The sequence below is a fragment of the Giraffa tippelskirchi genome, chromosome 10, assembly GCF_054371585.1.
Source record: "Giraffa tippelskirchi isolate mGirTip1 chromosome 10, T2T-mGirTip1v1.2.pri, whole genome shotgun sequence".
In the NCBI taxonomy this organism is placed as follows: Eukaryota; Metazoa; Chordata; class Mammalia; order Artiodactyla; family Giraffidae; genus Giraffa; species Giraffa tippelskirchi.
The window spans coordinates 30,013,774-30,039,381 of NC_137284.1; the positions used below are offsets into that span (position 1 = coordinate 30,013,774).

Below are 25,608 nucleotides of genomic sequence, written 5' to 3' on the forward strand. Positions count from 1 at the left end.
AGGTCCAATCTAGCAGGAAAGAGGTGTATACATGACTTGATCGTTGGCAGAATTTGTTTAGTGCTAGGCAAGAGTTTCAGTCAACATGCTCTGACGAACGGCATATATTTTACTGTGGGGGAAACATCTAAGATTGACATGAAGAATGAATCCATGTTCTTCTCCATTTCTTCTTTTAGAGACTCTGATAGAAGGAAGTTCTACTGTTCTGATTTTGTGACTTTATAAAAAATTAAGAAGCAACAGAACTTGGTGAGCTCCAGAAAATACAACTAGATGTACACTCTTCTTAGTAACCCTGCAAAATTTTCTATTTTAAAAGTAAATTAAAAAATTGATTCATAACTGCAAAAATAGTACATGATTTATTCTTTTTATTAAAAAAGTTGAGAAAAACCATTTGGCAGCTCCTTAAAAAGTTAAACATAGAGTTACCATATGACCTAACAATTCCACTGGGTCCTTTACAAAGAATGGGATGGGAAACTGGTTTCCATACGAATCACCCAAGCATTCATTTTAACAGTCACATTAAACCAGTTAAACAAAATGTGAAATATTCACACAATGGAATATTATTCAGACAAAAAGGAATGAAGTACGTACATGCTACAGCACTGATGAACCTGGAAATCATTATGTTCGGCAAAAGAAGCTGGACATAAAAGGCCATGTAGTATATGATTCCATATATGAAATATCCACAACAGGCAAACCCACAGAGGCAGAAAGCAAGGGTGGTTGCCATGAGCTTTGGGGAGGAGGAATGCAGAATGGAATGGAGAATGGCTACTTGAAGGGTTACGGAGTTTCCTTTTGGGGCGACATTGCTCTGGAATGAGACAGTGGTGGTGTACAACCGTGTGAATTACGCTCAAAACACCGACTTGTACACTTTAAAGTGGCAAATTTTATGGCATGTGAATTATATCTTAATAAAGTAAAAAAGAAAAGAACTGAAACATTATGAAGTCAAAGTCCCTTTGACCATCTCTCCCTACCCAAATCCCCACACGGTACCAATGTTATCAGTTTCCTATGACTCCTGTTATAATACTTGTCCCTCACCACACCTAGCAGAGGTCCTTGCACCCAGCAGGCATTTAGGCATTTGTTGCACAATAACTTCCTACAAGGGTAAGATAATGCTGTTTTGTTCTCTTTAGGATAATATAGATCCCTTTGTAACCACCATTACACAAATTCATCCATTTTAGGATCAGGCAGCTTTAGACAGACGGTTTATGTTAACACCATGCACATCAAGTGTAGTAACAAGAGACCACAGCACTTGCTGGCTCAAAGCTCACCAACCACAAATCCAGTTAATAGAAAACCCTGATAGGGACATTCATGCAAATAAGGAGGCACTTTGCATCTGTCCCCTCAGTTTACAAAGGATTTGGAACTGAAACTGGGCTTGGCAAGGCTATTACACTGAAGCCCACAACAGCAAGCAGTAAATAAGTGATTTCTAACCTGGTCAAGCCCAACTTAAACAGAAGGCTTACAGAGTCTCATAAAAGGACTCACTCCCAGAATACTACAATATTGTATTTCTAGTCTTTTTTTTTTTTTTTTTTTGCAGAGGTCTTTATAATCAGGGGGTGCACAAAGTCACATGAACTAACTTTTTAACACATACCCCTCGGCCTCATCCCTCAGAGGTTCTGATTTATTTAGACCAGAGCAGGCTGGCATCTGTATTTTCTAAAGTTTCCTAGGTCTTTTAGAAACAGTGTTAGGAAGCTTCAGGAAGAATGGGATGGGAAACTGGTTTCTACACAAATCATCTAAGCATTCATGTAATGATCCTGCTACACTTACCTGTGCCAGGTGCTTAGTCTCCCAGTCGTGTCTGACTCTTTGCGACCCCATGGACTGTAGGCTGCCAGGCTCCTCTGTCCATGGGATTCTCCAGGCAAGAATACTGGAGTGGGTTGCCATGCCCTCCTCCAGGGGATCTTCCCAACCCAGGGATTGAACCCAGGTCTCCTGCATTGCAAGCGGATTCTTTACCATCTGAGCCACAACAGCTGCCAATTAGAAGCCCTAAGTGTATTCCCATTTTACTGAGGAGAAAACTGACACTCAAGGATTCAATTTTTAAAGTCAGTAACAAGGACAGGGCAGCACTTCACAGTCCTGACAAATGCATCACATCTTCCTCATACAGATGCTCCAGACTCCTTTTATGGTCCTGGAGCTGTGAAAATGTGGTCTGGTAGTACAAATGTGGTTGATAACTAGTTTAGGTCATTTCACTTGGGACTTAATGTAATGGAGAATAACTGCTTCACTATCTTTGAAATGCTTCCCAATTTGTGTTCCCTTGTTGACGCAGCAGTTTCTCATCATGTGCTCCATCTATAAAGTGCATCCTTATTTGCGGCTAAGCTTGAGTTGGAAAGGAGGATGTGATACAAGAAGCCCCAGCCATGGACGGGGAAGTAAAAGAGAAGCCCACCCCCTCTGGCCTTACGGGGAAGGAAAAGGGCAGAAAAAGGTAGACAAAGACCCAGGCCTCATTCACACACCCGCTCCTCACATACACATTCCTTCTTGTCACCAAAACCCGCTTCAACTCAGGGAGCAATGGAACTTAAAAATCCTGAGACTCCAGTTTCCCATACAGTAGATGTGGGTGGCCTTCAGGCTCCTGAAGCTCAAGCTTCAGCTCTGTGCCAGTACATGGTATGGGAGCAAGGGACTGGAGGCAGCAGCAGGCGGCGGCCAGAAAGAGAGGCTGGGGCAGCACCACCCACTCTCTAAAGTCTGAGTGTGGCATTCAGGGCATTGAGAAGCTGCTGAGAGACTGGTGGGCCAGCAGAGGTCTGCGGTTGGCACAAAGAGGCCTCCGTGCACAGGACTTTGGGACAAATGTCTAGCACCACCACCTCCATAGTGGCTACCTGCACATTGTTCCCAAAGGACAGACACTATTAGTAACAACTCAACAGACAATGCCAGGATACTTTCCAAACTAGATAAAGAAGCAGAGGACACCACACAGACATCAATACGGATGGCCACACAGATATCCTCTTCTAACTCACACATAGACATAACAAGCATTCTCAAGCAGCAGTCGGTAACAGGTACCAAACATCAACTGTTTGTCACACACTGGTCTAGGCTGGTGAAGACCTGGGGATAAATGATGCAACAAAATCTCTACCCGATCAAGTAAAACTTGGGGGTTTAGAAAGGGGGCAGAATTCTGAAGGATGAAGTATTTACTCAAAAAGTTCTGATTAGGAAGTTGAACTTTGAAAAGATTCAAAGGATACTGTTTATCTGGAAAAATTAAACTATTAATATGGCAGTTTTAAAAAAATGGCCACAAATTCTTTGACATTCCATCGACCAAGAAATTTTGAGCCTGTGTTTCCGTCCCTTGAATTTGAGTGGGCCTGAGACTCCCCTGATCACTAGATTTGGCAAAGGTAACACTGTGCGACTTCAAAGACGAGGCCCTTTAAAAAAGGCCCCGAAGTGTCTATCTCGGCCACTAAGACCCTCACTTTTAGAGCCCCTGAGCAACCATGTAAGAAGTCTGATTACTTAGAGGCTGCCATGTTGGGAGGAAGCCTCAGCTTCGTGTAGAGGCCACTTGTAGATACTCTTAGTCGACAGCCCCAGCTGAGTGAAGCCTCTGAGTCATCCCAGCCCTGCTGACACTTTTCAGATTTCAGTTCCCAGAAGTTGAGGGACCCTTTGCCATTCAAGTCTTTACAGTTGAGGTGCCAGACATTTGGGAGCAGAAACAAGTCCTTCCCATGCCCTGTCTGAATTTTTGACCTACAGTATCTGTGAGCAAAATAGTGGTTACTTTATGCCACTAAGTTTTGGGCATGCCTTATCATGTCCAAAGATTTATCATGAAGCAAAAAAATTGGAGCAACAGATGAGAACTGACAGAAAATCAGATCAATTATATAAAAAAGATATGAAGCTATATTTTCTTTGATTGCCTAAGGCTGGTTTGAGACAAACTGTTATCATGGGGGACTAAAGAAACTGGAATACTCCTTTGATTATTAAGAATATCTATTTTATCACAGCTGCTACAGTAGAAAATGCCTCAGTTATTTGAAATCTTCGCAGTCCAAAAAGCATCAAGTAAGATACCACACTTCTGTGATGATTTTCAGTATGGGGCTAACATTCACGTGATGTCATTCAGGGTTGCCCAATGACTCATTTTTGCCTATTTTCCTTGGTGCATTGTGTATAATAGCTATTCAGTATCTTTGCAGAATGACTGCTAGGGTCTGAGGAGATAGGGGAGAGACATTCCAGACAAACCAAAGGGATCGTGGTGAGGAACGGGACTGAAAATGGGTTCTTGGTGGCCACTGGAGCCTCATTCTTCCTCCTTCCCCATCCACATACGTTCCTTCCACATTTAAGTGCCTGTGTCTTTAGACCTTAGATAAGCTGTCCTCTTTACTTGAAATGTTCCTCTCCCATCTGCTTGATGAACTCCTACTCATTCTTCAAAGCCCAGCTCCTCTGCCATTTTTTGCTGAAGCTTTCTCTGTGGCCCCATTTTAAGTGAAATTAAGCCTTCTGTTTCACTCTCCTGCAACACTTTCTACAACCCCGAGTACAGAAGAATGTTCTCCATTATATTTATTAAGTTTAGATGTCTATTTTCTTTGATAAACTGTGAGCTGCCAGAAAGGATGATTCCTACTCATCACCTTACTTCTTGCCTAAGTGCCAGTGTGCCAAACACTAGAGGTCAAAAATAAAAAAACTGCAGCCTTTGAGATATCCATGTAATTAAAAGAGCAGTCTAAAAACACAGTCACAGCAACATTCTAAGAGCTGTACAGAAGAAGGGGAGGATGATGTGAGGAGATACGTGTCCTTCAGGAGGGAATCTGGGAGTGGCACAAAGTAGGTGACATTCTAGGGAGGTCTTGCAACTGAATTGAGATGAGAAGCCTGCCCAGAGGAAATCTATGGAATTGGAGCTAAAAGGTCTCAGAAAGCAACTAATAAGTAAAAGGAAAGTCTGGTCAGGTCTGGTCATTTATTTTCCTTCCTATTGCTGGAGATTCCCTCTTCAAGCTATTCTAAGTACCCCCCGCCCCACCTTTTTTCACACCCAAAGCCACTCAATCTTCCCAGTTGTATTAAAAAGCAAGTATTATCTGAACAAGCAATTTGTTAAAAAAAACATGAGTCTTTGATACATGGAAATGTATTCAAACCAGTAGCCATCAAACACATCCAAATTACAACAAGGGACTACTTTTTCATTTGTCAGATTGTCAAATATTTTCAATAATTATACTACCTGTTATCTAAGAAGAATCAGGTATCAAAGAAGAATCAGGGAAATCAAAACTCCATCCTTTCTGAGAGGCAATTTGGATATAACAAAAACCATGCAAATAGCTCCACTCTTTGAACTAGACATTCCATTTACAGGAGTTTTTCTTCAGGATAAAAGTCTTTGCTATAAAGATCATCACATTGTTATTTAAAAGAGTGGAAAACAGTAAACTACCTAAAGGTCTAACAACAGAAGAGTCAAACTCAGGACTGCGATAACTGTAACAGTACCGTTTACAGAGGGCTTACAATGTGCCTAGCATTATCATATTTAATACCACAGCAATTTATGAAGTAGTTATTGAAGTGAATGCTGAATGTGACTTTTCCAGCTGCACCAGGTTGGCAAACAGAGGCCACAAAGGAAAGAGAGTAGTCAATAACTGAGGCTGGGCTCATTCAAGAATTTATTAAGAAAGTATAGTATGAAACCTTTTTAATCCAAGCCCATCTGTGCCCCCGCACTGTCCTCACCCCTCCCCAGTCCACAGAAGGAAGAGCAGAGACGGGAGGGGGGACCTTGGATCCTCTGACCTAGTGCGTTGTGTCATCCTCTGGCGTGGTACCCTCCCTACTCCCACGGTGGGCTTCTCTAAGTCAATCAGTTGCAGAGCTTATGGGTGCGCACAAAAAAGAATTGGGACAAGAATTTTTAAAAATTGTAAGGCCTGGTGAACATCTGCTCAGGCAGCTGACTTACAGATCTGCCGCGGATTATCCTGGACTGGGAAGGGAGGAACGGAGTGAGAAGGGGCACCAATGCTGCTCCCCAAGTTTGGCATGAATGTGAGTCCCCTTCGTCAAGAAGTCCCGCGGACACTGAGGACCTTAAGCCCTCTTGCCAGGTTCCCACTCAAGAGAGCTGTCCATTAGGTAAGTGGACTCCAGCTGTGGGGTACCAGGAGATGGAGGGGTTGGCCTAAAAGAGACTGAAAGATGTAACACCAGTTTCCTCTCAGTGTCTGGAGAACACACAGTGGGAAAAGCCTCTTCTCTAAAGAGCTTACAAGTGTGGGGAGTGTGCACAGGCAGTGCTGGTCAGGCAACCAGCAGATACCATCAAGGAGGACCCAAGGGCAGCCATGTAAGGGACACTTTATTCCTGGCCCTCTCCCTCTAGCCCATCCCTACAAACCAACCAGTGGAGCTGAGACAAGAGCAGGGAAGAAATACCGGAGACATACTTATATATCCTCTCACCCCCAAACTCTCTGAGGCGAGGAACAGGGAAGCAGAGTAGAAAGATAACCCAAATCTACCTCTTCCCACTTCACAGCCCCAGAGTCACAAGTCTGGACAGTACTAGGAGTAGGGAAAGCTTTCAACTAGATAACAGTCCGATTTTACAATGATGGACTTTCAGTAACCCAGAGTGACCGAGAAGCCTGTGGACTCTGCCCTAGGTCTCATCAAGGGATCAGGCCCCTGGAGCAGTGGTCCCAACCTTTTTGGCACCAGGGACTGGTTTCGAGGAAGACAATTTCTCCATGGACTGCGGTGAGGTCAAATGGTTTGGGGATTATTCAAGTGCATTACATTTATTGTGCAATTTATTTCTATTCTTAATACATTAGCTCCACCTCAAATCATCAGGCATTAGATCCTGGAGGTTGGGAACCCCTGCCCTAGAGGAAATGGAGATTTTGACAAAGCACAATTGGGAGTTCTGACTAGAGGGGGGCAAAAGCGTTCATGTTTACAGTCCTCTGAGTTAAAATTATTCAATTAACTGGTTAAAGTTATCATTGTCTCCACTTCAGATTATGAAATGAAAGCTCTGAAAGATTAAGAAACTTGCTCAGGGCTTCCCTGCTAGTTCAGTGGTAAAGAATCTGCCTGCCACCGCCAGAGACGTGGGTTCAACACTTGGGTCAGGAATATTCCCTGGAAATGGGAATGGTTACCCAGTCCAGAATTCTTGCCTGGAGAATCTCATGGACAGAGGAGAGTGGCGGGCTACTGTCCATGGGGTCGCAAAGAGTTGGACAGGATCGAGCAAGTAACACAACAACACTTCTTTAAATTTCATACACTAATGACTAATGAGAAAGAAGGACAGAGGTGATGGCATATAAACAATGTGGTCATACTTATTAAAAGTATACTTAATAATGTGGTCATATTTATTAATAAGCCACTTATTAAATAAATGGCTTGCTAGACAAACTCACTGCAGGTCAAACAAAGAAAGGAATGGGACACAGAACAGACAGCCTCCATAAGAGTAAGGGCTATATCCACATTTTAAACAACAATTTAGTTTCAGCAAAATATCCAGTGTTGCTCATGTGAATCATATTGATTCCAAATTTAATCTGTAATTTTTTTTTGTTTTAATAATTGTAGAAGGACTGTAAGAAAACATTTCTACATCATAGTTTTTGTTTATAGACATTTGGGTAACATAATAATAAAGATAAATTAATTCAACATCAAGAACTCATAAAAAATGTTTATAAAGTGTCCTTACACTACACATGCTTGAGAGGCTCTGTGTTGTGACACATTAGGGCTTTCCTGGTGGCTCAGACAGTAAAGAATCTGCCTGCAAGGTGGGAGACCTGGGTTCGATCCCTGGACTGGGAAGATTCCCTTGGACGAGGGCATGGCAACCCACTCCAGTGTTCTTGCCTGGAGAATCCCCATGGACAGGGGAGCCTGGCGGGTTACAGTGCATGGGGTCGACAAGAGCCGCACACAACTGAGCGACTGAGCACAGCACACACACCTTATGCCTAAGCAACCATTTAGAGCCATGTCTTAGAAGACTATTTGTGTCACAGGGAAATATTTTCAATACTATATTAACTTAAGCATACAAAAGGTGGCACAGTCTTGCTCTGATTTTGTAAAATACACAAATCACATATAAACATAAGAAAAAAGAGACTAGGATATACACTAAAATGTTAACAATGTTTATGCTATAGTAGGAGTATTACAGGTGCTTTTTATTAATGTCTCTGCTTTTTTATAATATTCTGTATTTATAACTTTATTATATGATTAAAATTTAAATATCACCAAAAATTCAATTTTTATAGCTTATCCCAGTTTCCACAAATTGCTGCTGAAAGAGAAAAAAAAAACACACTTTCAATCCAATTCTAGCTCAAGCTCTTTCTTCCCCAAAGAAATGTAACCAACCCTAAAGTAATATTTGTTCAAAACTTAAAAGCATATAAAGTCCTCTGGTGGCTCAGACAGTAAAGAATCTGCCTGCAATGCAGGAGATCTGGGTTCGATCCCTGAGTCGGGAAGATCTTCTGGAGAAGGGAATGGCAACCCACTCCAGCATTCTTGTCTGGAGGATTCCATGGACAGAGGAGCCTGGCGGGCTGCAGTCTATGGGGTTGCTAAGAGTGGGATACAACTGAGTGACTAACACTACTACACTAAAAGCATAGAAAGTCCTCGTCAACCAGTAACTCACTGTGCTTTAGGAACCTGGGCTACAAAGATGAACAAGGACATGGTACACTCCAGAAGATACCATCCTGGGGAAAGCACAGCATAAACTAACAGCGGTACTAAGGCACAGTAACACAGGAGCCTGGAGAAGGGGTTCCATAACTCATTTTGATGGGGCTGACAACGCAGGAAAGGCTGCCACAAGGCAACACATGAACGGAGAGCTAAGAATGCATAAGGAAATGGGTGCAGAAAGGTGAAATGGCAGATTCCCCAGCAAGTAAAATCTAAATGTATGTCTTGTGACACTGGAATCACTGACCACACTATACCAACCTCTCCTGGGCTCTTATAACACTGGTCTTTGCCATTTGTATTGTCTGCCATTAAAATCCATGCTGCTTCCCCAGCAAGACAGTAAACTCTGAAGGGAATACCATGGACACTGTAGACCCATTATTCATTAATGACAGTATCTTCAGATAGACTTCTAATGGGCCTTGAACTCAACATACTGTAGCCTTTGTTGGTATGCAAAAAATTATATATCTATTGAGCCTATATTCATATTTTCCTCTAGAAAATTATGTCAAAAGATCAAAGCAACAGATTCATTCCTATAGTCCTCAAAAGAAGATTAATCTCTTCACTACTGTATATAAAACTTAGCCCTCTCCCTCGCTCTTGTAAGTCAGCCAAGCTCCAATGAGTATGTTTCTCCAAGGCAGGGTAAGGAAAGATATACAGACTGCCTGTCCAAGAAAACCTTTCAAGTGTACTGTGGTGATACTTAATGATACTTAAACACTGTGACTTACCAGTTAGGGTGAAACTCTCAGATGATGCTCCACCTGATAACAGAATGAGCCTATACTGCCTACAGCTGTGAATAACTTGAAGTAACATACCTGTCTAACCAGGGGAAATGCGTACATAAGGTATGGTATAGTCACACATCTTTTTTTCCTTTGTTTTCATATATATGCTTATAAGACTTATGTACATGTCAAGAAATTTACTTTAAAATGTTCCAGCAAAGAAACAGTAAAAGGGACAGATGAAGCCAATGAGATGAAGTCTTGACAGTATTTGGAACTGTGAGTGCGACCAACACAAAAGTAATAAGCACCCCTTCAAGCCCATGAGGGTTTCTAGATACCATTTTTACTAAAAGAATTCTTACAGGAAATGGCTAATTCTAAGTCTGGATCAAAAATGTACAAGATAGGCCTGGAACATCTTTGTACAAGATAGGCCTGGAACATCTTTGTACAAGATAGGCCTGGAACATCTTGTTGTTATCAGATAACAAAGAAACTATCAAATGCTAGTAAGGTGAGGTCAAAAGGACCCAGAAACCAACTTGAATAGGCTCCCACTAGCTAAAGATAGTACAAGCGGGACATCAGTAAGGATAACAGCCAGAACCAGTTCAAATATATCAAATGTGTATAAATATGTCAGCTCATAATGCTACTTCAAAACACCTTAATTAATAACTTTGAAAGTTATTAAATCCAATATTTTGACAACTGGTACATAAAGAGAAGCAAACATAAACTAGGGGGGGGTAGTTGTAAAGCATAAATGACAGTGACTTTGAATGTGCCTTGCTTATAGCTGGTGCTTACACTATAATGTAAAGGGTCATAATCTCGCAAAGGGAGATAGACAAAAGCCCAACCTGAGAGTCCAAACTAGAAGTGAAAAAAAAGTGCCACAGAAACAAGCCAAAAAGAGGGCTCACTTTGGACGGGCCTGGGAGGTAGGAGACATCAGGGCTTTAAAGTGTTACCACTTACTTGGAAGTTTCTGTGTTTTAAGTCATTCTCAAACATGGGCTCCAGAATCACACATTAATTTTTATACCCCTTAGCACACAAGGTTATAGCTTCAGACAAAACCTCATGTGGTTTCACTTCCCTTCCTTGAGATCAGGTGACCCTTGGGATGTTCCTTTGGGGGAAAAAAAAAACAACTCCTTACAACTGGATGTAATATCTAGCTTGGGAATTCCACTTACATTCTGACATGGTAAACTTCAGACCTAACTCAGACTTGAAAGGGATGTGAAGACAACCATGCTCATGTCCTAAATGCCTATGGAATGGTTAAGAAATATAAACAAACATCAGACCCTACTGCCACATCCCTCAATATTAAAAGCCTACTCTAGCCTAGACATTATGCTAAGTTTTTTTTTTTCCACATGTTATCCAGTAAATTCTCAAACCCAGAGAGGTAAGATGTATTTCGCCAGTTTTTACAAACAAGTAAGTAGACTCAGAAAATCACATTTGCTCAAGGACTCAGAGCCCCTTGAAACACTAAGACAGAGGTCTTCTGAAGATAAACAACGTCAACACACCGCTGACATTGCACACTGAAGGAGTGATACCTGAGAGGCAAAAACTTACTGAGTTAGAGTGATGCTCTTCATTAATAAATGTCATCCTACCATCTAAGGCCTTTTATGGACTATTCTCAGCTTTCCACTTAACTTCTCAATCCTCTTTTTGATTTCTGCTATAGACTCCTCCAGTCGGGATGGATTTCCACTGCCCCTCAAATGCCATGTACACTGCCCCCTACCCATTTTAATTTCCAAGTTCCTTTCTAGGTCCAAATCTTTTGAGTTCAACTCACATCCCCACTTTCTATTCCACTATTGAAGGAAGCTCTTCAATCTTTTTCCAGGCTAAGAGCTCTCACCTCCATGAAACCTGTTGTCTGGACCACACAACTCCATATAAGGACATTGCTCTGTTTCACATGTATATTTCTGGTATCTGTAGCCTGTAAATTCCTTGAAGGCAGGGTTCAGTACTGATTTACCCCCTTTGGATGGTAAAAGATACAAAATACACTCTATAAACAAGTGTCAGTGTTAGTTTGGATGCAGGCAATTAGCCTGCTCAGGAACCTATACTCTTCTCAGCATTTCTCATAAACTTGAGGTTACCATAATCCATTATTCCCTCCCAGTTACAGAAAGGTCAGCTAGAGATAGACAGCAACATCAAAGCTATTTCATTAAGCAAAGCAGCAAGCGTGCCTTCCTGATTTGGACAACTTTACTCCCTCTGGTCCTTAGATCCCTGAAAGAACATTCCATTATCATTCAAGGCTGTGGAGATTCCATCCTGTTTTTTTCTCTTGGATTAGAAGTACTAGCAGCGCCAAGTACTAACAAATGAGGAGTTTTTTAACATGTGGAAAAATACATATAACATAAAATTTACCATCTTAGCCATGTTAAAGTGTACAGTTCAGTGACATTAAATATTCACACTGTTGTGCTAACATCACCAACATCCATTTCAAGAACTTTTCATCTTGTAGAACTGAAACACTGTACTCATTAAACAACAGCTCCCCATTCTTCCCTCCTCCTAGTTCCTGGCAAGCCTCTTTGGTTTTGACTCCTCTGGGTACTTCATATGAGTGGAATTACACAATTTGTCCTTCTGGGATTGGCTTATTTTACTTAGCATAATGTCATTGAGGTTCATCCATATTGCATCATGGCCTTGTGTAAAAATTTCCTTTCTTTTTAAGGATGAATAACATTCCACTGTATGTATATCCACACTTTATTTATCTGTTGATAGACATATGGGCTGCTTCCAAATGAGGAATTCTGATCCAATGCTGGGGACAAGAAGCTCAGGACACTGGCCCTGGAATGGAGCAGTCTCTCTGATGCTGTGAACACAAAGAATCAATCCAGTGATTAGGACCACAGAACACAAAACTGCTCAAAGGAATTTCCATATGGTTCTCTCTCCTAGGAACTGGGACTAGAAAGAGCTTTTGTTTAAATACTCAAATAATATGTTGGAATAAAGCTGTGGCTGCCTAGGATGGTCTAGAAACAAATCCTGAGTTCACTCTAGTTTCTGCAGACCTCCCTTCTCCCTTGTTCTTTTCCTTCCCTCAGCTTTGAGACATAATTGATATATAACACTGTGCTAAGCTTAAGGTATACAACATGCCAATTTGATACGCTGCATACGTATCATATGTTGATACTATTTGATACGATTCACATGCTGCAATATGATTACCACTGTAGCATTAGCTAACACCTTCATTCATATCACATTCTTTTCTGTGGTAAGAATCTTTAAAGTATACTCTCCTAGAAATTTTCAAGTGTACAATATAATAAACTAAAATTATAATGCTGCACATTAGATCTCCAGAAATTATTCATTTCTGATTTGAAGTTTGTACCATTTGATTAACATCTCTTCAATTTCCCCATCCCCTGGTCTCTGGTAGCCAGTATTCTACTATTTCTTTAAGTCTGGCTTTTTTATATGCCATACATAAGTGAGATCATACAGTATTAGCCTTCCTCTGACTTATTTCATTCAGTATAATGCCCTCAAAGTCTATTCATGTTGCTACAAATAGTAGGATTTCCTTCTCTCTCATGGCTGAATATTACTGTAGTGTGTGTGTGTGGGGGGGGTGGTCACATCTTCTTTATCCATTCATCTACTGATAGACACTTAGATTGTTTTCATATCTTGGCTATTGTGAATAATGCTGCAATCACCATTGTGGTATACATATTGCTTCAATATCCTATTTTCACTTCCTTTGAATATATACTCAGAAGTGGAACTGCTGGATCATATGACATTTCTATTTTTAGTGTGGTGGTGGTGGTTTAGTCGCTAAGTCCTGTCTGACTCTTGCGACCCCGTGGACTGTAGCCCGCCCTGCCAGGCTCCACTGTCCATGGGATTTTCCAGGCAAGAATCCTGGAGTGGGTTGCCATTTCCTTCTCCAGGGGATCTTCTGGATCTGGAGACTGAACCCCGGTCTCCTGCATCGCAGGTGGATTCCTGCATTGCAGCCGGATTCTTTACCGACTGAGCTATGAGGGAAGCCCCGACCATACTGTTTTCCATGGTGGCTGAGACAATTTGCATTCCCACCTACACTAAAACAAGGGTTCCCCTTACTCTACATTGGCAAGTATTCTTGCTAATACTTGTCGTCTCTGGTCTTCTTGAGGAACAGCTATTCTAACAGGGGTGAAGGAATAGCTCATTATGGTTTTGATTAGCATTTCCCTAATGATTCCTGATGTTGAGTTCAATTTCATGAACTGTTGACCATTTTTACTTCTCTATCCACATGTTCTCTCTTGCCTACCTCTCCAGTCTCATAGCCCTCTACTTTCAACATCCTGCTGATGGTCTAGCAACACTAAACTGTTTTTAGTGTCCCTGGACACACACCATGAAGGTCCTTGCCACCTGGCCTCCCCTGTCAGTGGTCTCTCTGGCTGGAAAGCTTTCTTCTCTTGGCTTACTTCTAGTTATGGGCATCTCTCCAGGAGGCCTTTCTTTTTCTTTGTAATCCCAGGATTTGAGTGCTTGGCATGTAATGGCTGCTTGATAAATTATTGAACTGAACTATATTTGTTACATTCACATTCTCTGTTCAGAAGACAAGTTTAAAGAAAAATTCAAGGTCAGTGGGATTACAGGTAATTTTTATTTATACTTCAATACTGTTCAAGCTTTCTAATGATGTGATGACCTTTCAAATTTTAGAAAAATTTAAGAACACTCTCATCCAGAATAAAGTGGAGGAATCAGTGTACCAGATTTCAAGACTTATCAAAAAGCTAGAGTTATCAGGAGTATGCAGTATTGCAGAAGGACAGACACATGGGAACCACAGATCAGTACAGGGAACCCAGAAACAGTCCAGTGCAAATATACCCAACTACTTAATGACAAATGGAGAAGGAAATGGCAACTTGCTACCTATTCTTGCCTGGAAAATCCCATGGACAGAGGAGCCTGGCAGCACAGTCTTGTCAACAAATGGTGCTGGAGCAATCGAGCATCCACTCCCAAGTAATAATGATACTATTAATATTAATAAAATAATGAATAAAATAAAAATCTCAATCTAGGTCTCACATCTTATATAAAAATTAACTTAGATCATGGACTTAACTGAAAAATATAAAATCAAAATGTTTGGAAGGAAAAACACAGAGAAAATCTCTGCAACAGGGCTACACAGAGTTCTTGTATTTGACCAAAATAATACAACCCATAAAAAGACAAATTGGTAAAATGGGCTTCATCCAAATCAAAAACTTTTCCTCTTCACCCTGTTTGGTAGATGAAAAGACAAGCTTCAGACTGGGAGAAAATATTTGCAAACCATGTACTGACAAGAACTGATAGCTTGAGCATATACAGAACTCTCAAAACTCAACAGTAGAGCTTCCCCAGTGACTCAGTGGTAAAGAACCCACTTGCCAATGCAGGAGACACAGGTTTGACCGCACATGCCTCAGGACAACTGAGCCCGTGTGCCACAACTACTGAGCACATGAGCTACAACTACTGAAGCTTGCATGCCCTACAGCCTGTGCTCTGCAGTAAGAGAAGCTACCACAATGAGAAGGTCACGAACTACAATGAAGAGAAGCCCCTGCCTGCCACAACTAGAGAAAGCTCGTGCAGCAACAAAGACTCAGCACAGCCAAAAGCAAATAAATAATTTTAAATATATGTAAAAATTTTTTTGAAAACTCCACAGTAAAAAACAAAGAATCCAAATAGATAATAGACAAAAGACTTGAAGAGAGACATTTGACCAAAGAGTAGATACAGGTGGCAAATATTTATATTTAAAGATATTCAACAACATTGGCTGTTAGAAAATGTAATCAATAGGTGAGTGGTTAAACAAATGAACTGCTTTATATCCATGCCGTGGAATACTACTCTGCAATGAAAAAGAATGGACTAACGTGCAACAATGTGGATGAATCTCCAGTGAATTATGCTGAGTGAAAAAAACCAATCCTCCACAGTTATACTGTGTGCATCCACTTATACAAAACTCTTGAAATAATATATTAACATGGAGAAGAAATCACAGGTTAAGGATGTGGTGGGTATGGGACAGTAGAGATAAATTTGGAAATGTGGCTGCAGTATGTGCAGACAGGTACTCCCTAAAAGCTTCGGTTTTCTTTGTGAAGGGGAAGGCAAGGTCGTCTGCTAAGACTGAAGGGATAGATTAACTTCTAATCCCAGAATCTAATCCAGTTTCTGGGACACAGATCTTTTAATAAATGAGCTTACTGAACAAACAAAGAGTTTTCTTAACTCACTTGTTCTTTAGAATCAATACACAATTTTCTTCAAACTAGCCACTAGGGGGCAGTGCTGCTGCCTATCTTTTCCCCTAATCTTTTAACCCAGTGAAAACAACAGAAAATAACCGGGCAGTGTGTGTCAACATGTTTTTTTTTTCCTCAAGAAGATATGTTTTCAACTTTACATCCATGCATACGTGTGTGTTCACACGTGCATGCACACACATACACATGCAGTCTGTGGAATGATGGGAGCACAGTTCCTTCTGCCCGCCTCTCACTGCAACCATACTATGTCACCTCTGAGGCAATACTCACCATTTCCCAGAGGTCACTTTTTTGGTAATTCCTCGAGGGCACACAGCAAATAATGAACAGACCCTTTACACTTTCTTACAATTGATAACTTAGACAAGACACTAATGAAGGAATCCCTAAAGTTAATCCTGGTAACTAACATACCTTTTCCATAGCTTCAAGTTGATTTTTTTTTTAAATCCCTATATCTACCACCAACCCAAATTAAATAAAAAGTAGATTAAAAAATAATTTTAAATGGTGTAATCTATTTCATAAACTTCTTTTTCCTTTGTTTCAGATTCCTAACACATTCTTATAATAAAGATTTCTCAATCTATAATATCACATGGGTAACATATATAGCAGAATAAGCAGCAGTTTGGGGGTGTGTGTTTAGTTACAGGGCTAGAAAATTTCCTACTTTGGTTCTAGTGAACTTGGGCCTCTAATGAACAGAAGGAGCTGGCAGAGTTCTAACTTAAAACAGAAATTCTCAAAACCCCCAAAGAAAAGAAGAGGTAAAGGAAGACTGTTCCCCAGGAGTTTAGGGTTACACAAACCAGCTCAGCTTCAACCAAGAGAAGTGAACATCCACAGCAGGGGAGACTTCCAGTCATACCAATGGAACACATCACACCCTAGCCTAAGAAAACCTGTTACCAGTTTGGCCTTATGGTCTGGAGTACGAGGGAGATAACGAAAAGGCTGAAGTCATCTTACGACTTCAGGCTGTCAAGTACTTCAAATGAGGGGAAAAGGTGCTTGACCCTAAAGCCTCTGAACCCGGTTATTTTGAGCTAAAGTTGCTTGGAAACAAAAATACCCAAGAAAGGGATCACAAGGAGAGTCTGGGTGATAGAGTTGAAGTAGTTATCAGTCAATGTAGATAAAGTGTCAAATTGCAAACTGTTTCAAAAACAAAGTTTCAAGGTTGTTTAGGGCAGTGTTCTAGTTTGACAAGTAAGTCTCATTTTTACTGGATACTTTATTCCACTAGCTGGTAAGGTATGGTATTACACTTTGATTGATAGTCTTCTGAAGCTCTTGGGGCCGAAGATTTTTTTTGTTTGTTTTATACTTGTGAAAGATTAATAGAAAATTATTCTTTTTACCTAATCTAAAAATGCACCTTTGCTAATGAACTGATATGGCCCTCAAGAGGAGAAAAGCTTCTTTCTTACCAATTATAGTTCTTTGGCTACATGGACATCTCTGAAAATGAGCTTTAAAACTGAGACGAACACTTGATTGTCTCATCCCTACTATATTTAAAATATGTGTCCACTTTTGAAAGTCATGTGCTAAATCCTTAGTCTTTTTTTCCCCCCAGCAGATGATCTAAATAAGAGCCTGATTTCATTTACATACACACTCACTTGCACTCCCCAACAACACTTCCTTTGAAAAACAGAATGTCACTTCCTCAATCCAGAGGCCAGAAGTCCCTTGGTTCTGATCTGGGGAGCCAAGACAGGAAACTCTGGTAAGCTTTTGCTTCTCCCCCTACGGACAGCCACGGGTGCAGCTGACAGCGGGCAGGGTCTATTCAGAGCTCCCTTGATGCACTGCAGCTGGAAGGCAACAGCTCACTTCCATGCTGTGGGAACAATCTCACAGTCCAGCACGGACAGGCAGTTTAACAAGGGCATTTCACAGCAAGGGAAGAGGAGAGGATGGGAGACCCAGACATCTTTTAGCGACCTTACTTCTATTTCCAAACTCAGTCGAATAACCCAGGGCTGATTTCAGCCAAATCTCAGTCACTGGCACCATCTTGTACTTTGACCCCACCAAGCTAGGCATCTTCTGGTGGTGGTGGTGGGCAGGGTGTGGAAACCAGACCACCTCACTGCTCACAACAAGCTGCACGACCCTCCCCAGGATGAGGAGCTTCTCACTTAAAAGGGAACGGCTGTCCCCGTAATTTCAGTAAACACTGTCCGTTAGCACCACCTGGGAACTGAGACTCTTGATCTCTCCTGACCCCAGACGCCAAAGGGCTGCACAACACAAAACCCGGGCCAGTTGTAGCAGACCAAACTGCAGTGTCACCTTCGTGGGGTCGGGGGATGCATGTGAGAGACATACAGCATAAAGGCAAAGAAGGGGGACAAACAAATGAGTCACTTAATACAAGGACTTCACATGCTGCTGACGCTGCCCGTGATGCAGCGGCTGTGGACTGGAAGGAAGCAGGCGGCCACCGGGAGGGGCAGGCAGGGAAAGCGCGGGGGGAAAGGGTGGGAGGCGCGTCGCCCTTTGTGGGGGGCCCGGCCGCGCGGCCCCTCGGCCTACGGCCCCCCTTTCCCGCCCACTCCCCGAGCCCCGCAGGCTGGAGCCGCTCGGGGTCAGTACGGACCCCCCGGCCCCGGGAATCAACTCTTTTCGGTCTCCGAAAACAATCAATACAAACTTCAATACTGGGTTTAGTTTACGGGGAGGCTGGCCGGGGAGGCGCCGCAGCCTCAACCTGGCCGCCCGCCCGCCCCGCCCCTCGGCGGCGCACCTGTGACAGGTGTGCAGCAGCCCCGGGTCGCGGGGGGCGCCGGCCGCTCCTGGCACCCCCACCGGCGCCTCCGCGGACCCTCCCGGGGCGCCCGGCCCCTCGGCAGGCCGCGGAGCGCCCCTCGCCCCCGCCCGCACTTACATAGCGCCTCAACTTCTTCTCGGGGGGCGATTTCCTCAGCCAGCCGGTGCACACCACGTCGCCGCCGCCGCCGCCGCTCATGCTGCCGGCCGCCCGGAGCCCGCCGCGGGGTTGGCGGACGAGGGCGCGGGCCGCGGGCTCAGCCGGCCGGCGGTGCGCGGCTCGCGGCGAAGGGGAGGGGCTGGGGCGGCCGGCGGCCGCAGGGCGAGGGCGAGGACGAGGCGGCGCGGCCCGGCTGCCTCGCGCGCGCCCGCGCGTTCTCCCGGCCCGGCCGCGGCGGGGGCGCCCCGGCAGGAAGGGCGGTGCGCGCTCGCCACGCCCACAGCCCGCCGCGCCCCCGGGCGGGCCGCCTGCGGAGACGCGGACACCGCCTCGCGCCCTGGGCCCAAAGCTCACGGGGGCGCCTGCGGCCGGCCGCGCCCCCCCGGGTCTTTTTTCCGAAGCCTCCGGCAGTCAGCGGGGCAGGCGGCCGCGCCCTTGGTGGGCGTAGGGTGATGGGCAGGGACTGCGCGCCCTCAATGGTGAATCGACCTTTCGCAGAGGGTCGTCAGCTAGGGGCCCGAGGGCTGCTCCCCTGTCCTGTCCATTCCCCTTGCGTTTCAGGTTTCAGTGGGTCAGGTTCTGGCTGAAATGAGTTATCGGCTTTCCAAGAGTTTCATTAACTCTCTCACTCCCTTGGTGGGAGAAGGAAAAAAAAACAACATTACTACGCGCTAGGATGGGCGTACGTTCCTTGCTTACATGATCTTCGTTACAAATTTCCAAATTGAGTGGGGTGTATTATTCCCATTTCACAGATAGCCTAAGGGCCCAAAGCCTTGGCAGTGCAGTCAAGTTTCTCATTCTAGGGATGGCTCGGGATTGGGAGTGGTACTGCTCATCTCTTTAAAGTGGAGAATTGCTTTCATATCCGCATTAATTTAGGGTCCTCTTATTATCAGAATGGAGCAGAAACTGGCAACCCACTCCAGTATTCCTGCCTGGAGAATTTCATGGACAGAGGAGCCTGGCAGGCTACAGTCCATGGGGTTGCAAAGAGTCGGACACGACTGAGCGACTAACACACTATTATCAGAAAAAAAAGTTCTGCCGGCTCCCACACTGCCTCTGGGAAAAGCAATTCAGTAGAAGAGAATTCTTACGATCTGTAGAATCAAGGAGGTAAAAATGAGTCAAAAATACTATTTCATAGTGAATTGGAAGGCAAGATGCTGTAGAGCAAGAGACTGGGGTCAAAATTCTTCAGCACTCCAACTTATCGACACAGGTTACGAGAATTCTCTGGGACTTATATGATGCATATGCCTCTTACTGCGTTGTGGAAAGGCTTAACTGAGATGGAGAACGCAGAAGCATATACCTGATGAATCTAGCATTTTGTGGGGAGGGAAGAAGGGGAAAAAACCCCCAGCAAAACCGGAAACCTTTGGTTAAAGGCTCTTTTCAACTCACAAAGTACTTTTACAAGCAGCGTTAAAAGGTTATGCTCTCCACCCCGTCCCGAGTGTATAGTAAGTAACCCGTTATATCAATAGGGAACTGCCGCGGGCACAGGAGTAGAACCGGTGGCATCTTGCACTCCCCGAAGACATCAGACTAAGGCTACTTTGCTCATTTCCCTATCTCTGTGCAGCAAAACTAGCTGTTGCAAGCTGTTGGACATCCTTCAGATTTTACAGATCTTTGTTGGGTTGTGGAAAACTCAACCATTTCAGTTTGTAAAAGCTAATTTTATACTCTCTGCTTAGCTCTTCTAAGCACCTGGGAGGGTTTAGCAATCAGCAACCCTGGACCCAATTTTCGCTGATTTTCTTCACTATCCGGTATGCTGCTGGATTGCATGTAAAACCAGGACAATCAGGCTATCTCCGGGACCAGGCCTTTTAGCCTTTCAACTGAGGGATACTTAAGCCGTGTGTAAGGGCCACCACCAGAATTATGGCCATTTTAACCTCTGGCTTTAAGTACCTTCTATAAAACCCGTGACACAAATATCAAAATATTCAAAGCCTGCCAAATCAATCAGGAGGCGGTGACTCCTGACCAAAATAAAGCAGTCCTCTGACTTCATTCACATCTGAGTCATGGTGCCAAGTCTCAGGGATTGCAGAGTCTGAGAAATCTGCATGGCCTGTTTGCAGCTGAGGTTTGTGATGCAAGTCAGGCATACACACAGGAGGCCTTATCTTTCCTTAGAAGAGTAGTCTTCTGTTACGTATCTTTTTATAGTTATAGGATTCAAGACAGACTGGGAGACTGTTCAGCAACCATTAGTTGGGAGTTGGGCTGCATTCAGCCGGAAACTCTTGAGGGTCTCATTTTGTTTAGCTAAAGATGCCACCCGCCCATATTTTATTTACAATTTCATGTGGAAACATTTCGAGGCCAATGACAGGAGGGCCTTGAAATACAACAGAGTATCAGCTTCAGAAGTCTTCTCTGAGCATACCCCTCCTCCCCCAAAGGTTAAAGGAAGGGGCTCTTGGTGCTCGCCTCCCCTCCCCAACCTTTTCATTTCTCAGTTGCCGGTACTTAGCTAGGGCTGCTCATCGGTGGAGGGACTGCTGCTGAGGTCCCTGGTTGCACCCCTCCATGTGGCTCAGTCTTCTGGGCCTGAGGTAGCAGTCAGGCCTAGAAACAGCCTTCCCACAGGACGTTCCTGTCCGGGCCTTTGCTAAGTCCTGTCCATTCCTTGCCTTTGTTGTTGTTGTTGTTTTTTAAATGCTCCTTGGTTTTCACTGGGGAGGAATTGAAAACAAATTATCTGAATGATTTATTTAGATGAAGATCGGCGCCATCTATTGGAACCAGTTGGGACGACAGTCTCCCCTTCCTCCGAGAGGACGTGCATCACTAGTCTATAATTTAGGCAATTTTGATTAAAGACCACAGGTATTTCCTGGGGGAATTAATGACCCGCTGCACGGAGCGCCGTTAATTCTGTATTCTCATTAAATCCCCAGGAAATGACCCATCTTATGAGGAGGATTTCCCTGGAGGGGCACTGCAGAGATTAGAGAAACGCACACCTGGGAGGAAAGCCGGAGCACCACATTTTGCTCCCGCCCCTCCCCCAACAGAGCCTGAGTTCTAAAGGGCGCACTCTGACTTTTGAGTGTCGTCAGCGACAGCCTGCATCCGTGCCTGTCTGGGAGTTGAGGCTTTGTGGCCGGTGGCAGGTGCATGGCTGGTGAAACACTCCCAGGGGCGGGCTGGAAGGAGAGATGTCCTCAACTGCACACCAGACCGGGTGATTAATACCGCCCACGCCAAGCCTGACGTCAGTGATCGGACTAGGGGTGGGAATAGATGTTTGTGTCCTAGCCCTTCTGCCCTTTCTCCCTTTCAGTTTAGTTGACAGGTTAATTTCTGCTTGCTGTCAAGGTCAGTATGACCAGCTGGGCCATTTCAGCTGGTGACTTTCAGGACACTTGTTTCTCAGGCATGTTGAGGTGGGAGTCTCTTTAACACCCAGGTGCTTTGAGCCCACTTGCTTCCCTCCATCACATTAATCTGACCTACTCAAAACAACTTTCAGCATTTGGGTGGGACTGAGATCTGGAAGTGGGCTTGGAGTGTGGTTGAAGACCTAACTGGGTTTTCTCCCTATTACACCCAATGGGAGACATTCTGGAAGTAAGCTTTCATAAAGAGAAAAGTTTGAGCAAGTAGTTCCCCAATTTCTCCTTTGTGAAGAATAAGAACCTGCGGTAATTGCTTTGGGGCAGTTAGGTTCCTGGACATCTCTGCTGCCATGGTGGTGACATTACACTACCCCCAGATCAGGCTGCAAAATCAGGTACCATATTCTTGGAAGAACAAAGGCTGTCAAGATCCCTGGGAAAGTGCCTTAGAACTCCAAACCCTACTTTGCAAGATGACCCCTTACCTCCTTCAGAGTCCTTCTACCTTGAATTAGGCCTTGAACAGATTATCTCAAGACCCCTTTCCCTAAAATTCATGTATCCAACCCCCAAAACAGTTGTTCATTCTTAAGGGTCACACTGCACCTGTATAAACTGGGTTATCACACTGTGCAAGTTCCTGTTTACTTGTCAAAGAACTGTGAGTTCCCTGAAGGCTGGACTGCGTTTTCCTCTTTTTTTGTATCCCCAGAACCTCCAAGCATGGTGCCAGGCACAAAATAGATGTTCAGTAAACGTTTGAGAATGAAGGAACCAACCCTTTAAGGATGACAAGTGAGAGCTATGGACCCTTGGGGCATCCAGAACTCTAGGATCATCCACCCGGACAACGGTATCTGAGAGGGTACCTGTAAGCAGCTGCTGCTGCTGCTGCTAAGTCGCTTCAGTCGTGTCCGACTCTGTGCGACCCCATAGACGGCAGCCCACCAGGCTCTACCTTCTCTGAGATTCTCCATGCAAGAATACTGGAGTGGGTTGCCATTTCCTTCTCCAATGCATGAAAGTGAAAAGTGAAAGTGAAGTCGCTCAGTCGTGTCCGACTCTTTGTGACCCCGTGGACCGAAGCCTACCAGGCTCCTCCATCCATGAGATTTTCCAGGCAAGAGTACTGGAGTGGGTTGCCATTGCCTTCTCTGACCTGTAAGCAGCGGAAGTGCTTAAACCCAGAGGGACTGGCCTGATGGGGAGGGCTGAGCAGCTGGAGGTAATTCTTTGAAGTTTCACTTGTTAACCCTTGGTTTCCAAATCTGCCATACAGATTCCCCAGATACCCTCCTGTCTGGGACTAAGAATTAAAATCATTTGTGGTTTATCTGGTATCTGGCTTCGTTCTGACAATTTGACAGGGCGCTGTCACTTGTACCAACACACAATACTAGCAAGGGCCGGAGGAATCATGTTCCCTGACTTAAGCTGGGTTTCATAGCACAGTGGACAAGAAATGCCTTTCTTCTGCACCAAATGCAGGCAGAGTTGCTGTGTGGATTTGTTAGTCTTTGTTTTGCTGGGGATCCAAATTCCACAGGAGATTATCTAACTAATTCCACTAGTTATCAAAGATGACTGTTGGACCCATACAGCCAGTGATGGGCTGGTAAAAGTTTAAAACCTGGCTCTCTGGTAGTGTCGGTAGTAGCCTTGATTTGTAGTATGTGACAATTTTTGTGGGGCAAATATGAACCTCCCACAATTTTCTCCCCAACTATTAATGATTTCAAGCTATCAACTTCATGTCTTTGAATACAGTTAAAAGATGCATAGTAATACACCTTTAGTATTTCCATCAAAAGGATACAATAGACATAATGCCAAGAGCAAATAGTAAAATGTATCAAAATAATTAGTAACTGATGAATTCTGGTTAGTTTTTAAATTAAGGTATCATTCACATACCAGAAGTATCACACTTTCAACCTGTACAATTTGTTGGTTTGTAGTATATTCTCGAGTTGTGCTACCATCACTGCTATCTAATTTTAAAACATTTTCATCACCCCAAAAGAAACTCCACGTCTATTAGCAGTCACTTCTCATTTCCCCAACAGCATTTGCTGGCAACCACCAATTTACTGTCTGTCTCTATGGATGTGCCAGTTCTGAATATTTCATATAATCGGACTCATATACCACATGGCCTTTTGTGTCTGACTTTGTATAATGTTTTCAAGGTTCATTCATGTTGTGACATATCAGTTTTTCTTTATTCCTCTTTAAGGCTGAATAATATTCCATTATAGCCATGTACCATGTTCTACTTATATATACTCATCAGTTAATACACATTTTAATGGTTTCTACTTTTGGACTATTATGAGTAATGTTGCTGTGAACATTCATGTACAAGTTTTTGTGTGAATCAGTGTTTTCACACTCTTCACTATACAGCTAGAAGTCAAACTGCTAAGTCACATGTGACCCCGTGTTTAACTTTTTACAGAACTCTTTACTGTTTCCCACAGTGGTTACAGCATTTTACATTTCAAGCAGCAGTGTATGAGGATTCCAAGCTGTCCACATCTTCTCCAATACCTGTTATTTTCCACTTTTAATGATAATTTAATTTCAGTGTTATTCTTTAGCAATCAGCTTGCAAAATCTTCCATAATTTAACAGTCCCTTCTCACAGGCTGGCATGAACCAGCCCAGAGCACCAGTACATACAGCCCCCCACAGAAAATCCCACTGCCCTTCTTTGTGGTCAGTTCCACTTCTTTTTGCTGACAAGAGGAATACTCAACAGATTTGGATTTCCTTCTTACATCCTTCCTATAGAAAATTGAAACAGAAAATCTCAGGTTTTTTTCTTTTTTTCATTTCTGAAATTAAGAAGATTTTTGAATCTGGAGAATCACAAGGTTTTCAGCTCCCACCAAGCACTCCGGGCAGGACAGAGAGTTTCCCTCCTCCATTTACGTTGAGAAACAAAAATAAAACCCAAAATGTATTTTCCTGACACCCAGATGTATCTTCTGGATGAGCTCTTGAGCAGTTGCTTCAACAGGGCAAACAGCTGTGGTCTGTTTCAACATAATTTGATGTAATCAGGGTTAATTTTGATGATGCAGTAACTCTGAAGACTGTTTTTTAACTGGATTACTGTTGGGTCAACAATCATGTGGCATTACATTTAGTGGCTGAAACAAAAGCCAGAATTAAAACAGCCTTCCCCTCAGCCCCCTTCTAAATGACAGCCCCGCTGGGATTAGAAGTTATGAGGCATGTGTAACACAATTAACTAAAAAAAGAAAGTAGCTGCAGTCAAACTACATGCAAGCTTCTCCAATGTCCAGAGGGTCCACTGAGAAAAGAGCTGGAAACTTATTTGTTGCTGTTGT

At 43.6% G+C, this 25,608-nt stretch overlaps 1 protein-coding gene across 3 annotated transcripts in view; it reads right to left on the reverse strand.

Annotated features, from left to right (window-relative positions):
* GAB2 (GRB2 associated binding protein 2) overlaps positions 1-19,117 on the reverse strand; it is a 174,570-nt gene extending 155,453 nt beyond the window's left edge. For 2 of the 3 annotated variants that reach the window (XM_081537582.1, XM_081537581.1), the window contains exon 1: positions 1,828-6,457. In XM_081537582.1, coding sequence (XP_081393708.1) covers positions 1,828-2,022 — 195 coding nt within the window. In that variant the 5' untranslated portion in view covers positions 2,023-6,457. Of the gene's footprint in view, positions 1-1,827; positions 6,458-18,848 lie in introns of those variants that run through there. The other variant, XM_081537583.1, reaches the window with a different exon arrangement.
* Positions 19,118-25,608: the final 6,491 nt, after the last annotated feature.